Here is an 18,994-nt window from a genome sequence, read left to right on the forward strand (position 1 = left end):
TTTTTAGATTCCGCATCTAAGTGAAAGTATACAGAATTTGTCTTTGTCTTATTTTACTTAGCATAGTACCCTCTAGGCTCATCCATTTTGTCACAGGTGACAAGATTTCAGTATGAACACTGATTCAGTCTTGGGATATTATATTTGTCCATATATTCTAAGTTGTCCATTTTATTGGCATTTAACTGTTCATGGTAATCTCTCTCTCTTTTTTTTTTTTCATTAGGAGAGAATTTTATTTTAAAAGTGTCATCTTAAACTGCAAGGATGTCCGTTAAACATCACAATTAAACATGCCAAAGAAGAAGCCATGTTGTCAAAATGCCCACTTAACCCACCCAAACATCTCAAACCCACCCTTTGCTGACCTTCTATAACCCCATTTTTTTAAGTTTTTTTTTCTTTTTTTAAACAAGAGAAAGTAGACAGATACATGTTGGTAAATGCTAACTGTCCATATTCACATAGAGACACAGTGTAATCTCTGAGCCCAATATACAGAGAAAGGAGGAAAAAAGCTAGAATTCTATGCACTACTACACAGGGGCCTAGCACCCTCCAGCTTCTAGCAGAGCTAAGGGAGCAGAAGGTTTTTCTTTTTTTCCCACAGAGCATGGTGGTATTGATTCCATAGTTTTTGTCGAGACAGTGTTAAGTATAACGTCTCCACTTCCATTTCTATTTTTTTTTTTAATTTGAGCCCTCTTTTTTTCTTGATGAGACTTGCTGAAGTTTTATCAATTTTTTTTTATCTTTTAAAAGAACCAGCTTGTATTTTAATTGATTTTTTAAATCATTTTTAGTCTCTTATTTAGTTCTATTTTCTTTATGATTTCTTTTCAGCTAATTTTTGAGTTTTGTTTTTCTTTCTCTAGTTCCTTTAGGTGTAAGATTATGTTGTTTATTTGAAATTTTTCCTATTTCCTGAGATAAGTTTGTATTGCTATAAACTTCCCTCTTAGAACTGCTTTTGCTGCAAGTATAAATTTTGGATCATTGTGTTTTTTGTTTTCATTTGTCTCCAGATATTTTTTTACTTTGGGATTTTTTCAGTGACCCATTAGTTGTTTAGTTATATATATTTGTGGTGTTTTGGGACAGTTTTTTCCCTTGTAGTTGATTCCTGGTCTCAGCATGAAGTTTCTTGATATGATTTCAGTCTTCTTAAATTCATGGAGATTTGGTTTGTGGTCTACCACAAAACAACCACTTGTTACGTGGTTTGTGAATGTTTATGCGCACTTGAAAAGTATATTCTGATGCTTTTGGATATAATATTCTATATATGTTAAGACCATTTGGTTTAAGGCCAGTGTTTCCTTATGAATTTTCTCTGAATGATACGTTCATTGATGTAGGTTAGTTTTTGTTAAAGTCCCCTACTGTTATTTGTGTTATTGTCCATTTCTTTTTTGCTTGTTTGTTTGTTAATATTTACTTTATGCATTTAGGTGTATCTGTTGAGTGCATATATATTTACAATTGTTATAGCTTCTTGGATTGATCTCTTTGTTAGATAATGTCCTACTTGGTCTTTTGTTACAGACAGTGGTTTAAAGTATGTTTTGTCTGATATAAGTCTACTGCTTAGGTTTTTTTAATAAATTTCTGTATGTGTGGAATACCTTTGTCCATCCCTTCACTTTCAGTCTATGTTTTCCTTTAGATCTTGATTGAGTCTCTTAAGCAGCATATATAATGTCTTGTTTTTGTTTCCATTGAGCTACTCTGTGTCTTTTGATTATAGCACTCTATGTCTATGTACATTTAAAGTAATTGTTGATAGGTATGTATTCATTGACATTTTTGAAATTGTTTTCAGGTTTATTTTGTAGTTTTGTTTGTTAGTCTTGTTTTCTTCTTTGGATCTCTTTCCTTGTGATTTGATAACTTGAGTATTATGTTTAGATTCCTGTCAGTTTTTTGTGTTTTTGTCTGTTATAGATTTTTCAGTTTGTGGTTTCAATAGCAATCTGTCTATGGCTATTTTAAGTTGATGTGATGTCCTCTTTAGTTTGAATGTATTTTAACAATCCTGCGTTTTTTTTTTTTTTTTTTTTCTCTAATTTTATTTTATTTTTAAACTTTACATAATTGTATTAGTTTTGCCAAATATCAAAATGAATCCGCCACAGGTATACATGTGCTCCCCATCCCGAACCCTCCTCCCTCCTCCCTCCCCATACCATCCCTCTGGGCCGTCCCAGTGCACCAGCCCCCAGCATCCAGCATCATGCATCGAACCTGGACTGGCAACTCGTTTCCTACATGAAATTTTACATGTTTCATTGCCATTCTCCCAAATCTTCCCACCCTCTCCCTCTCCCACAGAGTCCATAAGACTGTTCTATACATCAGTGTCTCTTTTGCTGTCTCGTACACCGGGTTATTGTTACCATCTTTCTAAATTCCATATATATGTGTTAGTATACTGTATTTATGTTTTTCCTTCTGGCTTACTTCACTCTGTATAATAGGCTCCAGTTTCATCCACCTAATTAGAACTGATTCAAATGTATTCTTTTTAATGGCTGAGTAATACTCCATTGTGTATATGTACCACAGCTTTCTTATCCATTCATCTGCTGATGGACATCTAGGTTGCTTCCATGTCTTGGCTATTATAAACAGTGCTGCGATGAACATTGGGGTACACCAATCCTGCGTTTTTATTCCCCTTCTATGTTAAATGTTTTTGACATCATATTCTAGATAATTTGATTTTTATATTTCTCAACTACTTATTCTGTCTATGGAAGAGATTACTAATTCTGTCTTTTAATCTTTCTACTTGCTTTATTAGTGGTTGGTCTGCCACCTTTACAGTGTATTTGCTTTTACCAGTGAGATTTTTCCTTCCCTAACTTTAATATTTTTAGGTGAGGCTTTTTGTTTTTTGGTTAGAGAAGTCCATTTTCATTTCTTGTGGAGCTAGTTTCATGGTACTGAACCTTTTAACTTTTGCTTGTCTGGAAAACTTTTTATCTTTCTTCAAACCTGAATGATAGCTTTGCTGAATAGAGTATTTTTGGTTGTAGATTTTTTTTCCTTTCATCATTTTAAATGTGTCATGAACATTCCCTTCTATTTTGCAGGATTTCTACTGAAAAGTCAACTTATGATCTTATGTACATTCCCATGTATGTAACTATTTACTTTTCCCTTGCTGCTCTTAGTACTCTGTCTTTAATTTTAGCCATTATAATTACACTGTTTTCTGGTGTGGTCCATTTGGGTAGATTCTGTTTGGGGCTACTCTCTGTGCCTCCTGAACCTGGATGACTGTTTCCCTTCCCAGGTTAGGAAAGTTTTCAGCCATCTTGTCTTCTGATATGTTCTCTGCACCTCACTTCTTTTTGAACTCCCATAATGCAAATGTTAGTGTGCCTGATGTTGTCTCAAAAGTATCTTAAACTGTTCTCATTTTTTAAATTCTTTCTGTTCAGCTTGAGAGATTTCTACTACTGTCTCTCATCTTGCTGTTCCAGTCCTCTATATCATCTTAATCTACTGTTGATTCCTTCCAGTATGTTTTTATGTCACTTAATTGCAATCTTCAGCTCTGTTTCATTCTTCTTTGTATTTTCTAACTCTTTTTGAAACTTCTTGCTGTGTTTTGCCATTCTTCTCCCAAGTTCTTTGAGCATTTTTGTGATTGTTATGTTAAACTCTTTACTGGATGAGTTCCTTAGCTCTACTTCCCTTAGTTCTTCTGGTGTTTTATCTTCCTCCTTTGTTTGAAACATATTCCTCTGTCTCCTCATTTTGCCTAACTTGCTGTTTTTATTTCTATTTATTTGGTATGTTGGTTACATTTCTTGATCTTGTTGGAGTGGTCTTTTGTAGGAAAGGTTCTGTGCCTCCCAGCAGCTCACTATTCTAGTCACCAGAGCCTTATGTTTCAGAAGTGCCCCTTATGTGCCCTCATAGGCCCTTCTGATACGGTGGGCTGATTGCTCTGAGTGGTCTAGTTGGCAGTGATGGTCCCTGGTCCAATTGACTGGTAGGCTTGGCCTTTGTGGATGCAGACTGCCGCCGGTGGTAGGCCCAGGTTATGAGGTGGCTGTACCCTGGGCTTACAAGGCTAGTGCTGGTCCACTGGTGGGCAGAGCTGGGTAGATCCTGATGTGGCTGGCTGGAGGGTTTTCACAGATGCTGTCAGCCCACAGATCTGCAGCTTTGGGGCCAAGGGAGTCCAGTGGCTGATGCCTGCCCATTGGTGGGTCAGGCCAGGTCCTGAAGTTAGTGCCAGCCCTCTGGTGGGTGGAGCTGGGTCTTGGGTTCTCTGGTGATAGGTCTGGGTCCGTGGTAGGCTGGGGGAATCAAGGCGCCTGGTGGTCTCTGTCAGCCTTCTGTTGGGTGAAGCTGTGTCCCTGCAGTTAGCTGCTTGGCCTGTGGGTCCCTGGGACTGTAACAGACTGTAACAGGTGGGCAGGGCTGGGTCCTGGCACTAATAAGCTAGAGGTAGGACTCCATAAGGGAGAAGGCAATGGCACCTCGGACATGACTGAAGTGACTTAGCAGCAGCAGCAGCAGGACTCCATAATGTTTCTTGCTGGCATTAGCATTCCTCCTGTTAGAGGGAGCTCTAAAATATGGTTGCCACTGAGTCCTGATTGCCTGCTTCTCTCTGGGAGGCTCTCCAAGATGCGCATGTGTGCCTGCCCAAGACAGTTTAAAATGACTGCTTCTGCCCTGTGTTTTGGAGCATGCAAATTTTGTGTGAGTCCTTTAACAATGGAGTCTCTGTTTCCTACAGCCCTCAGATCCCTTGAAAGTTAGCCCCCAACCTTCAAAGCTAAACATTATTGGCTCTCATCTTCCCATTGCAGGACTCTCTGGATTGAGGAGTCCAGTGTGGGGCTTGGACCCCTTGCTCCCTGGGGAGAACCTCTGCAGTTGTGATTATTCTTGTGTTGGTGGGTAGCCTACCTGAGGGTGTGGGTCTGGACTGCACCGTGTTCCCCACCTCTCCTGCTCGTCTCATTAGAGTTCCTTCTTTTATCTTTAGTTGTGGAAGATTGTTTCTGCTAGTCTTCGGGTTCTCATGATAGCCGCTCTGTAAATAGTTGAAATTTTGTTGTGCTCACAGAAGGAGGTAAACTCAGGATTTTCCTAGTCATCTTCTCTAGCCCACTGTAGCCACCAATGTTATTTTTTAATGCTTTGAAGATAAATATACATTAATCTTCAGATAAATTTTGTTTTTAAACTTTAGTAATTTACAATAGAGACAGCCTGTAATTAATTAAGAGACTATGACAAATTGATTTGGTTAAAGTAGAACAAAACCAGTTTCAGCAGTTTCGGTTTGTTTATTTTTAAATTACAAATTCTGTGTTCAGCATTTGCCTTTTGACCACTGATAACTTTAAGTCTTGTGCATTTTAATTGGTAAAGTTGCTTATTTCAAAGTAACAAAAGACATTTTCACAAGAACTGATTACTTATATTGGAGAAGGAATTGGCAACCCACTCCAGTATTCTTGCCTAGAGAATCCTGTGGACAGAGGAGGAGCCTGGTGGGCTGCTGTCCATAGGGTCTCACAGAGTCGGACACAACTGAAGCGACTTTGCATGCATGCATTGGGGAAGGAAATGGCAGCCCACTCCAGTATTCTTGCCCGGAGAATCCCAGGGACAGAGGAGCCTGGTGGGCTGCCGTCTCTGGGGTCGCACAAAGTTGGACACAACTGTTTTTCGGAAGCAGCAGCAGACCACTTGTATATGAAATTAAGTAAAGACTAAAATTTAGACGTTTAACAGTAAGAGCCATTGAATATTTTGACTACATTCTTTTCTGTTCTAGAAAATGGAAGTGTCCAAGTTGGAGAATTGTTACCTTGCAAGATTTGTGGAAGAACATTCTTTCCAGTGGCATTGGTGAGTACCTTTTTCCTTTGGTGTTTGATAGAGCTTTAGTGGTTTAATACTTCAGAACAGTGGCAAGATATATAAAGAGATACTGGCTAATGTTCTTTGCTCAAGAGTACCAGTTCCATCTATTCGTTCTTGCAGAGTACTCTCTTTGCTTCAGAGATTGATTGGTCTTTAAAACTCCTCTGTTAGGGTATTAAAGTATTCCTTCCCTTGTGTGGCTGTTGATGAAACCAAAACAAAATACTCTTAGAAATACTCTTTAAAATAATGTATTTAAAGAAGCAGAAGGATATGATGTTTTGGATTTGCTTTAAACCTCAGGACAAAAAGCCGGGGCTTGAGATAGATGAAATAAGATTGTTTAAATGTTGGTAATTATTGAGGCAGGGGATCAGTAAATGGAGCTGATTATACTATTTTATCAGTTCTTATGTATTTTTGAAATATCCCAAAGAAAAAGTATTTTAATTAAAACTGTTCCTAAAACACATTATGCATTCTTTAGAATGCAAATACATTTGTATGCAAATACAAATAGAAGCACATCTTATGTTAATATAAAATATCTAGCTAAATAGAGAATAAGAAAAAAATCAATATATCATATATTCTGTTTTAACTTCAAATATAAATAGGTATTTATGAATATTTTCATTTAGAATGAAGATTTTTCTCTGAGTATGGCTCTGCTGTTTAGAGTTCTGTCACATTTTATTTTACATCCTTACTATTTCCAGTTTTTCTTTAAAGCAGTGAGAAGGAATTACTGATCCAAAATGGCCACCTGACTACAGACTTCTCTTAACAGCTCTTTAATCCTTTCTTCTCCATACTTACTTAAGTAACTTTTTGTTGTCATTGATTCACTGTTTTTCAAACCATTTTCAAAACTTTAAGCTGAGTTTTCACGGGGGTAGGGGGTGGTATATCTTTTTTGGCCCTCATTTATTTAATATTTAAATAATCACTGTCAGTTTGTATATCAGTTTTTGGAGTAGGTGCTACATTCTTTTGATATATACTGCTCAATATGAGGACAGCCATTTCTAGAAAGTTGCCTGTTAACCATGTTTTTTTTCCAATATATAAGAAATTTTGTTCTAATAGTTATAATTATTGCGTTTGTCAGAATGAAATCCGAAAACAAGTGTGTTTTACAACTATGTAAAACAATTGAGTATTGATTTTGTATTGAAAATATTAGAGGCTCTATAACATGGAGTCAAATGGTTCTGTTTCCTATTTTCCTAGATAAAGCTTAATATTTCCAACTTGTTCATTGTTTATCAAAACAGAAAAGAAAAAAGTGCATTTAGTATACTCTCTGTTGTTAGTCAACATGTTTTATTTAGGGGAAGGAGAACTATGATTTATCCAGTTAATTTGAGATCAATTAAGAGAGCTTCCATTGTAATGGCTTTAAATGAGTTGGAAACCATAATTTTAAAAAATTACACATATAAAAGAACTATAGGAATGGACTATAGACTAGATAGCACAAGAAAAATCCTTAATGAGTTTCAGAAAGGGGGAGAGATGATTGTGGAGAAAAGACAGAAACATGACCGACCACCTTGTCTTGTGCTGTCTTAACAAACTACTGTTATGTGAGCTTGAGTAGAGTAAGCCAAACTATTATTATTATGTTAGCTTTTGTAATCCTATTGCTAAAACATTTTCCATTTACATTCCTTTTTCTAGTATCTATTTTCAGGTATTTAGTAATAAAGATAACTTTTTTGCCCCCACTTAAAAGGCTGTGTCTTACATGCATTAGCTTCCGTATTCTTAGCAGTATGAAAACCAGGAGAATATGAAATAACTTGCAATAAAATTTTGGGAGAATATTTATATTTTCTTGTTGTGAGAAGACTTGTAGCATGTTTTATATATATATATATATATATTTAGCTATTTAGTTAAGCAATGTCTTATTTATGCCTTATTATTATTTATCTTCAGGTTTTAAACTGGTCTCTAATGACAATTAAAATTTTATAGTCTTTCTGTAGAAAAGAAAATGATGTGTTGTATTTCTTTATTTGAACAGAAAAAACATGGACCTATTTGCCAGAAAACTGCCACTAAAAAACGGAAGACTTTTGATTCAAGCAGACAAAGAGCTGAAGGAACTGATATTCCAACAGTAAAACCTCTTAAACCTAGGGTAATTCTATGACCTTTTGAATAGTATAAACCTTGCTGCTATGTGTAATGAAAAAAATAATTATCTGTTATGCTAAGATTGAAGAGTAAGCAGAATTCTGTGTCATGTTCTCAGTTTAGAAGTTATCATAAACTTGTTTATTTTGAATTTCAGCAAAAGCTCCCTTTTCCTGTACCAAAAGTACCAAAGTACTGTCCAACTACAGTGAGGTTTTCGTAGCATTGGAGGGTCAGTTCCTGAGCTATAGGCTGGAAATAATTGAAAAGTCTACACATGTTCATTGTAACTCACTGTTCATTACTTTGGCTATAGTTTATGTCTCTGTTACTAGTAGCATAATCCATATAGTATACAAAAGGAAAGCTGTTAATTACAAATGCTTTAGCCTAATAAGTATTATCTTGATTGATTTTTCAGCATTTGTGATCTTAGTATGCCTTCCAGGGAGAAGTTTTATCCATTGCTCAACTGTCCACAAATTGACCACTGTCAGCTTGCTTACTTCTTTGAAACCAAGCAAGGGATCTCCTATGTTAGCTAATCTCTCCTTAATACCACCTGTCATGATATTTTATTTGCTAAGAATAAATCACATAAATACTTTGACTTTTGTTTTGAGAGTCATTTTAGTGTAGTAGTCAAAATTTGAGGCCTGATTTATATATTTTTGAAATAAACTGTTTTCAGTAGTAATAGCTTTTCCTAGTGATCAGATCAGATCAGATCAGTCACTCAGTCTTGTCTGACTCTTTGCGACCCCATGAATCGCAGCACGCCAGGCCTCCCTATCCATCACCAACTCCCAGAGTTCACTCAGATTCACGTCCATCGAGTAAGTGATGCCATCCAGCCATCTCATCCTCTGGTGTCCCCTTCTCCTCCTGCCCCCAATCCCTCCCAGCATCAGAGTCTTTTCCAGTGAGTCAACTCTTCGCATGAGGTGGCCAAAGTACTGGAGTTTCAGCTTTAGCATCATTCCTTCCAAAGAAATCCCAGGACTGAACTCCTTCAGAATGGACTGGTTAGATCTCCTTGCAGTCCAAGGGACTCTCAAGAGTCTTCTCCAACACCACAGTTCAAAAGCATCAATTCTTCAGTGCTCAGCCTTCTTCACAGTCCAACTCTCACATCCATACATGACCATTGGAAAAACCATAGCCTTGACTAGCCGGACCTTTGTTGGCAAAGTAATGTCTCTGCTTTTGAATATGCTATCTAGGTTGGTCATAACTTTCCTTCCAAGGAGTAAGCGTCTTAATTTCATGGCTGCAGTCACCATCTGCAGTGATTTTGGAGCCCAGAAAAATAAAGTCTGACACTGTTTCCACTGTTCCCCCATCTATTTCCCATGAAGTGGTGGGACCGGATGCCATGATCTTCATTTTCTGAATGTTGAGCTTTAAGCCAACTTTTTCACTCTCCACTTTGACTTTCATCAAGAGGCTTTTGAGGTCCTCTTCACTTTCTGCCATAAGGGTGGTGTCATCTGCGTATCTGAGGTTATTGATATTTTTCCCGGCAATCTTGATTCCAGCTTGTGTTTCTTCCAGTCCAGCGTTTCTCATGATGTACTCTGCATATAAGTTAAATAAACAGGGTGACAATATACAGCCTTGACATACTCCTTTTCCTATTTGGAACCAGTCTGTTGTTCCATGTCCAGTTCTAACTGTTGCTTCCTGACCTGCATACAAATTTCTCAAGAGGCAGATCAGGTGGTCTGGTATTCCCATCTCTTGAAGAATCTTCCACAGTTTATTGTGATCCACACAGTCAAAGGCTTTGGCATAGTCAGTAAAGCAGAAATAGATGTTTTTCTGGAACTCTCTTGCTTTTTCCATGATCCAGCAGATGTTCGCAATTTGATCTCTGGTTCCTCTGCCTTTTCTAAAACCAGCTTGAACATCTGGAAGTTCATGGTTCACATATTGCTGAAGCCTGGCTTGGAGAATTTTGAGCATTACTTTACTAGAGTGTGAGATGAGTGCAATTGTGTGGTAGTTTGAGCATTCTTTGGCATTGCCTTTCTTTGGGATTGGAATGAAAACTGTCCTTTTCCAGCCCTGTGGCCACTGCTGAGTTTTCTAAATTTGCTGGCATATTGAGTGCAGCACTTTCACAGCATCATCTTTCAGGATTTGAAAGAGCTCAACTGGAATTCCATCACCTCCACTAGCTTTGTTCGTAGTGATGCTTTCTAAGGCCCACTTGACTTCACATTCCAGGATGTCTGGCTCTAGGTCAATGATCACACCATCGTGATTATCTGGGTCGTGAAGATCATTTTTGTACAGTTCTTCTGTGTATTCTTGCCATCTCTTCTTAATATCTTCTGCTTCTGTTAGGTCCATACCATTTCTGTCCTTTATTGAGCTCATCTTTGCATGAAATATTCCTTTGGTATCTCTGATTTTCTTTAAGAGATCCCTAGTCTTTCCCATTCTGTTGTTTTCCTCTATTTCTTTGCATTGATCGCTGAAGAAGGCTTTCTTATCTCTTCTTGCTATTCTTTGGAACTCTGCATTCAGATGTTTATATCTTTCCTTTTCTCCTTTGCTTTTCGCTTCTCTTCTTTTCACAGCTATTTGTACGGCCTCCCCCGACAGCCATTTTTCCTTTTTGCATTTCTTTTCTATGGGAATGGTCTTGATCCCTGTCTCCTGTACAATGTCACGAACCTCATTCCATAGTTCATCAGGCACTCTATCTATCAGATTTAGACCCTTAAATCTATTTCTCACTTCCACTGTATACAGGAAAGCATTTCCCTATGGGACAGTTAATCATACTAGTAAAGTCCTTTGATAATAAAAAAGAAGTCAGTTCATCTTTGTTTTTCAGTCTATGAATATTTAAGGGGAGGATGGAGAAGCTTGGACAAGGTTTTATTTAGTTTTCCCTGGTAACCTGCCAGATATGTGATTATGTTAACTTTAATTAGCCTACATAAACTAATTAAATCTTTGGAGGCAGTATAAAGTAGTGAGTTGGAAAGCTGGCTCAACAGTCAGACTGTCCGGATTTACCCCTGGCTTCTGTTTTCTGTAAAATGGTGATAGTAGTTATCTGTCTTGTGGAATTATTAAGGGAATTACATTAAGTTTATCCATCGTGATCTCTCAGTAATTTTGTTTTTTAATTGGAGAACAATTGCTTTACAGTGTTGTATTGGTTTCTGCAATACAACAATACAAATCAGGCATAGTGTGTGTGTGTATATCTCCCCTCACTCTAGAGTCTCCCCTCCCCACAGGGCTGGGCTTCCTGTGTTACACAGCAGCTTCCCACTAGCTCTGTTTACACATGGTAGTGTATATATGTCAGTGCTGCTCTCTCAATTCGTCCCACCCTCTTCTGTGGGTGTAGGGACACCCTACTGTGTCCACAAGTCTGTTATCTGTTCCTGCCCTGCAGGTACGTTCATCAATAACCATTTTTCTAGATCCCATATGTGTGTTAATAAGTGATGTTTGTTTTTCTCTTTCTGACTTCACTCCATGTGTAACAGACTTTAGGTTCATCCACCTCAATTCCACTGACTCACATTCATTATTTTTTGGGGGGGCTGAGTAATATTCCATTGTTTACATATACCACAGCTTCTTTATCCATCCATCTGTAGATGGACATCCAGGTTATTTCTTTAAAGAGGAGGTTTGTATACTTAAAAAAATTAATCTTTAAGAAAAAGCCAAGTAAAAACTTACTTTACGATAAGTAGTTTTATTTTCTTGCTCTTTAAAGTGCTGTCCATAGAGCAGTAATAGTAGCACTGTTTTGGAAACTTGTTAGAAATGCAGAATCTCAGGTTCCTCCCAGACATAATAAATTAGAATCTGCATTTTAACAAAATCTTTGAATGAATCATCTGCATATTAATTGGAGAAACAGTGTATTAGAAGATTTTAAACATCATAGTATGGGCTTCCCAGGCACAGTGGTAAAGAGTCCGCCTATCAGTGCAATAGATGCAGGAGATGTAGGTTCCATCCCTGGTTGGGAAGATCTCCTGGAGGAGTAAGTGGCAACCCACTCCAGTATTTTTGTCTGGAGAATCCCATGAACACAGCAGCTTGGCATGCAGCAGTCCATGAGGTCAAGAGTTAGCTGCAACTGAGCACGCGTGGTGTGCTCACAGTGCTCCCATTTTTGGAGAAATTCAGGCTGACTCCAGGGACTACAAACAAAGTATGTCTCTTTCTCCTCTCAAAGTCGCTTTGTCATGTCTGTAGCCATTCCTTCTCCAGGGGATCTTCACAGCCCAGGGGTCAAACCTGGGTCTCCCACATTATAGGCAGTTTCTTGACTGTCTGAGCCACAAGGTTATCTCAGAGCTGCCCAAAGAAACTGAGATCCAGGAGAAACTACCACAGTAGAAGAGCAGGAAGTTGCTGGGGAGCCCATGGCCTAGAATCTGAGAACCTGCCACCTTACAGTTGAGGGGGTCTCCTCACCCTGAAAGGTGACTCCTTAAAGATGAGGGTCTTATCTGAAAGTACATATCCCTTGTTTATCACAGCAGAGGCAGGAACTGGGGTAAGCTGCAGGAACTTGGAATGAGCTGAAAGTGGAATGAGCCTGTCTGAAATTGGACAAAAGCCAGGAGGGAGGAAGTAGGGAGGAGGCACGGAGATTTGAAGAGGTCCAGAGCAGAGGCTCTCAGAAAGCACTAATGGAAAAGATAATACTCTTTCTGAAGGTGAGGGGGCCACTTTAAAGTGTCCTGTGTTTGAAGTGATTAGTGTAAGAATTGAGGGAGTATAGATGGCAGCAGCAGGCCTCCTGGACACGTGTTGATTTAGAGAAGCAGAACAGGAATGTCTGTGTAATCAATTTCGTTGCTTTCATAATGACTAGTTTGAAAGTTATTTTCTTGTTTTCTATTTTTTGAAAGAGTTTTTAAAAGATTGATGCTTTTTCTTCCTTAAATGTCCGCATGTATTTAATAGTAAAGGCAGGCATCTAGGCCAGGGGTTTCCTTTGTGGTTCTTTTAATAATAGAGTCATTAAAAAGAAGTAAAAGGCTATTGTTGTAATGGGATGTAATGTTAATATGCAGAAAGGTTTCATATTTCAACAAACAACTCATTGAAATATAAAAATGATTAAAAGATTCTTAAGAAAGAACAGCACAAAATATAAAATATTTAGGAATTAGTGTTAGTCACTCAGCTGTGTCTGGCTCTTTGTGACCCCAAGGACTGGGGCTCACCAGGCTTCTCTGTCCATGGAATCCTCCAGGCAAGAATACTGGAGTGGATTGCCATTTCCTTCTCCAGTTTAGGAATAAACCTTATAGTAATAAAGGTGGAAAACTTTCACAAAGAATACTTTAAAAAACTACTGAAAGACCCAAACAAACATGTCTTCTAATGGAAATATATCACATTCTTAGGTAAGTAAATCTCAGCTAAATAGAGATTTTAAGTTGTATATGAATGTAATGTTTAATTTTTCCAGTTAAAATGTAGTTTAAAAAAACAAGCTGAATCTAAAGCTCAAATGGAAAAATACACGTGTAAGAATAACCAGAAAAGATTGAGAGAGAAGCACAATAAAGTAGAGTTAACCTTTGTTGTTTAGTCGCTCAGTTGTGTCCAGCTCTTCTGCAACCTCATGAACTGTAGCCTGCCAGGCTTCTCTGTCCATGGGATTTCCCAGGCAAGAATACTGGAGTGGGTTTCTGTTCCTTCTCCAGGGGATCTTCCCAATCCAGGGATTGAACCCACATCTCCTATGGCTCCTGCATTGGCAAGCGGGTTCTTTACCACTGAGCCACCAAGGAAGCCCTTACTGCATATTAAAATATTATAAAATCTCAATATTTAAAAAACGAGTATTGACACATGCAGTTGAAACAGTGGAACACTGCCGCGAATCTCGAACGCGGCAGTTCAGAAATAAGCCCAAATGCCAAACAGAATATGATAAAGGTGTTGTCTCCGTTCAGTAGGGAGAAAAGTCAGTAAAGGATGGTGAGACAGCTGCATAGCTATGTTAGAAAACAAAAAATAAAGTTGAGTCCATATGTCACTCCATACATCAAGATAAATTCCAAATGAAAAAAAGTTTAAAAATCTTAAAAATGAAACCATGAAAGGACTAGGTAGAAACATGGGAAATTTTTATTTTACCTTGGTGTGAGGTTGGACCTTGCTAAGTGACTACAGATATGAAGACAGTAAAAGAAAGAGTAAGTTAAACTGCATTTAAATAAAAATTCTGCATATCAGAGGACACTTAGACAAGGTTAAAAGAGATATATTGTGGCGGAAGGGTGAGGCTAGTCTATTAAAAAAAACTACTTGAAGTTGTTAAAAACAGAAAAAAGGCCAGTAAGCCCAATAGATATGTTGACCAGGCTTTATAAACACACCACAGAAAAGGCAATACAAATAATTCATGATGATACAAAAAGATGTTCGTTTTCACTCATTATAGGGAAAAAGCCAATTAAAAACCACAGAAAGAACTGTTTTTCACTTCTCTCATCAGTTAAAAAAAAAACAAAATTTCACTATCATACATTGTTGGAGAAACTATGGGAAAATAGGGAAATACATCCTGAGTGGTGGGTTAAATGTTTGTAACACTGACAGAAGGCAATTTAGCAGTGGCTGACACAATTTACAGTTGTATTTAAAAATTGCATATAAATACAGTTGCCTAAAGTTTCTTTTTAAAATTATAACTTTGGGAAGAAGATCATTTTAAGGACTCCTGATAAGAGAACATTTAAAATATTTTCTTGAGTTTTGTTTTAATATATTAAAAACTGTTTTTGAAAACTAGTTTTTTTTTTTTTTTTTTAATTTGTTTACAGCCTGAACCACCAAAGAAGCCATCTAATTGGAGAAGAAAGCATGAAGAGTTCATTGCCACAATAAGAGCAGCTAAAGGCCTTGGTCAAGTGCTGAAAGAGGGTGGCAAACTTCCCCCACCTCCTCCACCGTCTTATGATCCTGGTATATGACATATTTTGACAGAAAGTGTTTATATGGGGACAAAATATTGATAGTATTGATAGAATTCTTAAAAATTTTAAGATATTATTGAATTTAATTTATAATAGTTGAACTTGATGAAACATAATCTTGGTAAGTTTCCTATAAAATAATGGTGATAGCCCAGGCATTTAGGCTTATGAAGACATAGCAGTATTCAACATGAAATGCATTATATTTTTATGTCAGTACTTTGATTTAAACTTTTTCTCTCAGTACTTTTTGTAAGGCATTTAATATAATTTAAGAATTATTGTAGTCGTGTAGTGTTAGTCGCTTAGTCGTGTCCAACTCTTTCCAGCTACATGAACTAGAGCCCACCAGGCTCCTCTGTCCATTGGATTCTTCAGGCAAGAATACAGGAGTGGGTGGCCATTTAGTATTTAATATAATTTAAAAATTATTGTAGTAACTATTAAATGTTCCAGGAAAACATTTCAATCATGCATACTGTCAATTGAAATGTAGACATTCAGTAAGATTCAGATAGTTACATTGCTTAGTTCTTTGGTATTGTCTCATCTAGAAAGGGGAATTAAATAATGTGCTTCTGAAAATGTGTTATTCTAGTGGGATAACCACCATATAAACAGATACTACTAAATTTGCCCTAAATTCATGTATTTTTATATTTTCTTCATTTGGTGGGTAAAAGTTGATTGTTTATCCTTACCAAAAGCAAGGCAAGATGCTGGCAACCATATATGAGATAATTGAGATACTGAAAGATTTAAAATAGCACCATTGACGTATTGCCATTGGGTACAGAGTAGCCTCAAGAAGTACTTATTTTAATATAGCAAGTTAGCTGCTTTAAAATTGTGTTAGTATTCTAGATTGGGATTAATTTGTTAGTAAAGGGAAAGTTAGATATGATCCTTTATAACATTTTATTGTAGAAGAGAGGTTGATAAGCAATTTCTATAAAGGGCTTAGGTTAATCCAAAGCCATAAGGTCTCTGTTGCAGCTGCTCCTTTTTGCCACTGTTTGTAGAAATCAGCCACAGAAAATATGTAAATGGCTGTGTTCCAATAAAATTTTATGAAAACATGTTGCAAGCAAGCTGGATTTGGCCCATGGGCCCTTGTTGGCCAATCCTGTTTGAGTCTTAGTAATTAACTTTAATGCTTTGAGTAACTCTGAAATGTTCTATCTGGGTGTGAGTCTCTTCTATTTCTACCTTAATTTTCCCCATGAAACTGAATTCTCTCTTTGTTTTAGAGGTGTTTGTATATTTTATCTGATTGAACCAAAATGGGTATATTTCTCATGTTTGCATAAGTCAATGAGAGAGAGAGAGTGGCAGTTCTTCAGGATAATTTGAACTTTAGAGATTTTTTTATCTCTTAGCCCTAACAAAACAACTTCTTTGTTATTTGAGGTTTTAGATGTCTTTCAATAGTTAGCAGAACAAATTTCTGAGCTTGAGATAAGTGTAAATTCTAAAAGGCAAACTCCATCTCAAAAAGTAAACCTTTTGAAATAAATTGATTTTTTTTGTGTGACCTTGCTAAGTTATATTTATTTCTTCTCTATATCTCATAGATTTGAAATCTTTTACACTGCTACAAAATTTGTTTTTTTCTGGGATAACTTTAAGATTTAATTTTATAAGAAATTTTGTTTATAATGTGCATTACATTTGGGAAGCATATTTAATCTTTGAAGCATTTGCTGTTTCTTAAACTTGAATTAATTATGTTAATGAGATATATTTTTATCACTTGTTCCATCTGTTGGGACCTCTAAAGAAAATAAAACTGTATAAAGTCTTTTACATTATTTCTTGACAGCTTTCATCTAACCAAAATTAAAGATTTTAACAGATGAGCCCAATTTTTAAAGTATATTTTTAATGTAATGTGTTATTACTACTTAACCTAGTCTACCATATAAAAAAGATATGAAGATATGTATGATGAAAACATATAGTATTATAGAGGCAAAAATGAATTAACATTTTTCCTTATTTTTTTGTAGTGAGGATTTATTGTTTTTCACCCCTCAAATTTGATTCTAAGCTGGAAGAAAATTGTGATGTAGCATGTGCTAGCAGACTTTTTTTCTTAAATGTCTTTACTAAGTTCTGATAAGTCAGGTTGGGTAGTTATAAAGAAACAAGTTTTTGCTTCGCAAACAGGGTGTATATGTCTTAAGTTAGTGTTTATAAAACTTATAATTCTTTATGTCTCATTTCAAGTATTTTGTTACTAATCTGTTTCTTTTTTCTATTTTAGACTATATTCAGTGTCCATATTGCCAGAGAAGATTTAATGAAAATGCAGCTGATAGACATATAAATTTCTGTAAAGAACAGGCAGCACGTATTAGTAATAAAGGCAAATTTTCTACTGATACCAAAGGAAAATCAACCTCTCGGACACAGGTAATCCTTGTAATCATTCCTGCAAATAAATAACAAGGTGATTTAAGTTCACGGTTTTGTGTTTGTTCTTTACAGAACGTTTAACTACAGTTTTCTCACCTGCTAAAATTTATATATTAATGTTACAAAGATTTAGTAAGAAATTTGAATGGCTATTTGAGAACAAAATTTGAAGTAGACTTGATTTAAAGAGGTATTAGGGAAAAATGGAGAAAGGGTTAAAAATCACTACAGCAGATTCAGAGGAAACTAGAGGGGTTAGATGGAGAAGGAAATGGCAACCCACTCCAGTATTCTTGCCTGGAGAATCCCATGGACGGGGGAGCCTGGTGGGCTGCCGTCTATGGGGTCACACAGAGTCGGACGTGACTGAAGTGACTTAGCAGCAGCAGAGGGGTTAGATGAGTGAGAAATTGGCAGTAAAAATTCATGTTTGAAAATCATGTGAATAATGAATATTTTCATGTGATATGTGAGTAACATATTTCAGGAAATGAAAGCATAGGTTCAGATCCAGACTTCTACTTTTGAACTTTTAGGCAAAAGTGACGTTAATATATATGTAAGCCTTTATTTCTTCACCTGTGAAGTAATCTGTGTAACTATTGTGAGAAACAAATGAAATGATGTATGTGAAAGCAGTTAGAGAACCATAAATCATAAGAGAATTTTGTAATGTGTACTTTATTTTTGCACTACTGTTGTTTTCCTTTAAGTATATTGTTACATAAAAACTTAGACAGTATTATGTAGTGGTTTACTGGTGGTTTAGTCGCTAAGTCGTGTCTGAGTGTTGCAACCCCATGGACTGTAGCCTGCCAGACTCTGCTGTAAGCAAATTTTATGTTTCACAAAGCTTTCATTTGTTAACTTTTCTTTTGGACTGTAAATTTAGCAAATGGGAATAATCAAATTCACTTATCTTGTTACTTATGAATAAAATATTGGATTAAAAGATCCCATTGCAATTGAGACCTCCTTGAGAGAATCCTGCTATTGAATTTCTGTAAATATTTTTGGAAATAGAGCATATGATTGTTATCATCATCATTGTGGGGAAAGAACAGCAAGGAAACCTCATTTTGAAGAATTTCCAAAACAGATGGCAAACAAAGTATATCTTTTAAACAGTTTAAGAACACCCAACAAGATCTTTAAGAATAAAATAGAAGAGTAAAGGACATATAATAAGATGAGTTTATTTCAACACTGTGGTGCCAAATGATTCATACATGTAAAATCCAGGTAGTTTTTAGTTTGCACCTTAAATTTTCAGTTCTGATTCCATGCTCAGTCATATATATTTATTTCAGTCTAATTCTATATTTTCTCATCTGTGTTCACTCATTTTTGAGTAACACTGTACCAAGTACTGGATCTATATTAGTAAACTAAGTAGAATACTTTTCCTAAAAATGCTTAAATGCTTCCTTATCATATTTATCAACTGTAATCTGGCCTTATTGCAGCCCACTACAAATACAGTAAAGATCAGGTTCTTGTAGTTAAAGAAAAAGTTCTACCATTTAAGCTTTCATAATTCTTCTTCATTAGGA

At 36.5% G+C, this 18,994-nt stretch overlaps 1 protein-coding gene across 2 annotated transcripts in view; it reads left to right on the top strand.

The window, feature by feature from the left end:
- Positions 1-18,994, top strand: part of ZC2HC1A (zinc finger C2HC-type containing 1A) — a 65,910-nt gene that overhangs the window by 10,412 nt on the left and 36,504 nt on the right. For both annotated transcript variants that reach the window (XM_059893230.1, NM_001083437.1), the window contains 4 exon segments: positions 5,810-5,883; positions 7,931-8,047; positions 14,871-15,012; positions 17,290-17,438. In XM_059893230.1, the coding sequence (XP_059749213.1) occupies positions 5,810-5,883; positions 7,931-8,047; positions 14,871-15,012; positions 17,290-17,438 (482 nt within the window).

The sequence above is a fragment of the Bos taurus genome, chromosome 14, assembly GCF_002263795.3.
Source record: "Bos taurus isolate L1 Dominette 01449 registration number 42190680 breed Hereford chromosome 14, ARS-UCD2.0, whole genome shotgun sequence".
Classification (NCBI taxonomy): Eukaryota; Metazoa; Chordata; class Mammalia; order Artiodactyla; family Bovidae; genus Bos; species Bos taurus.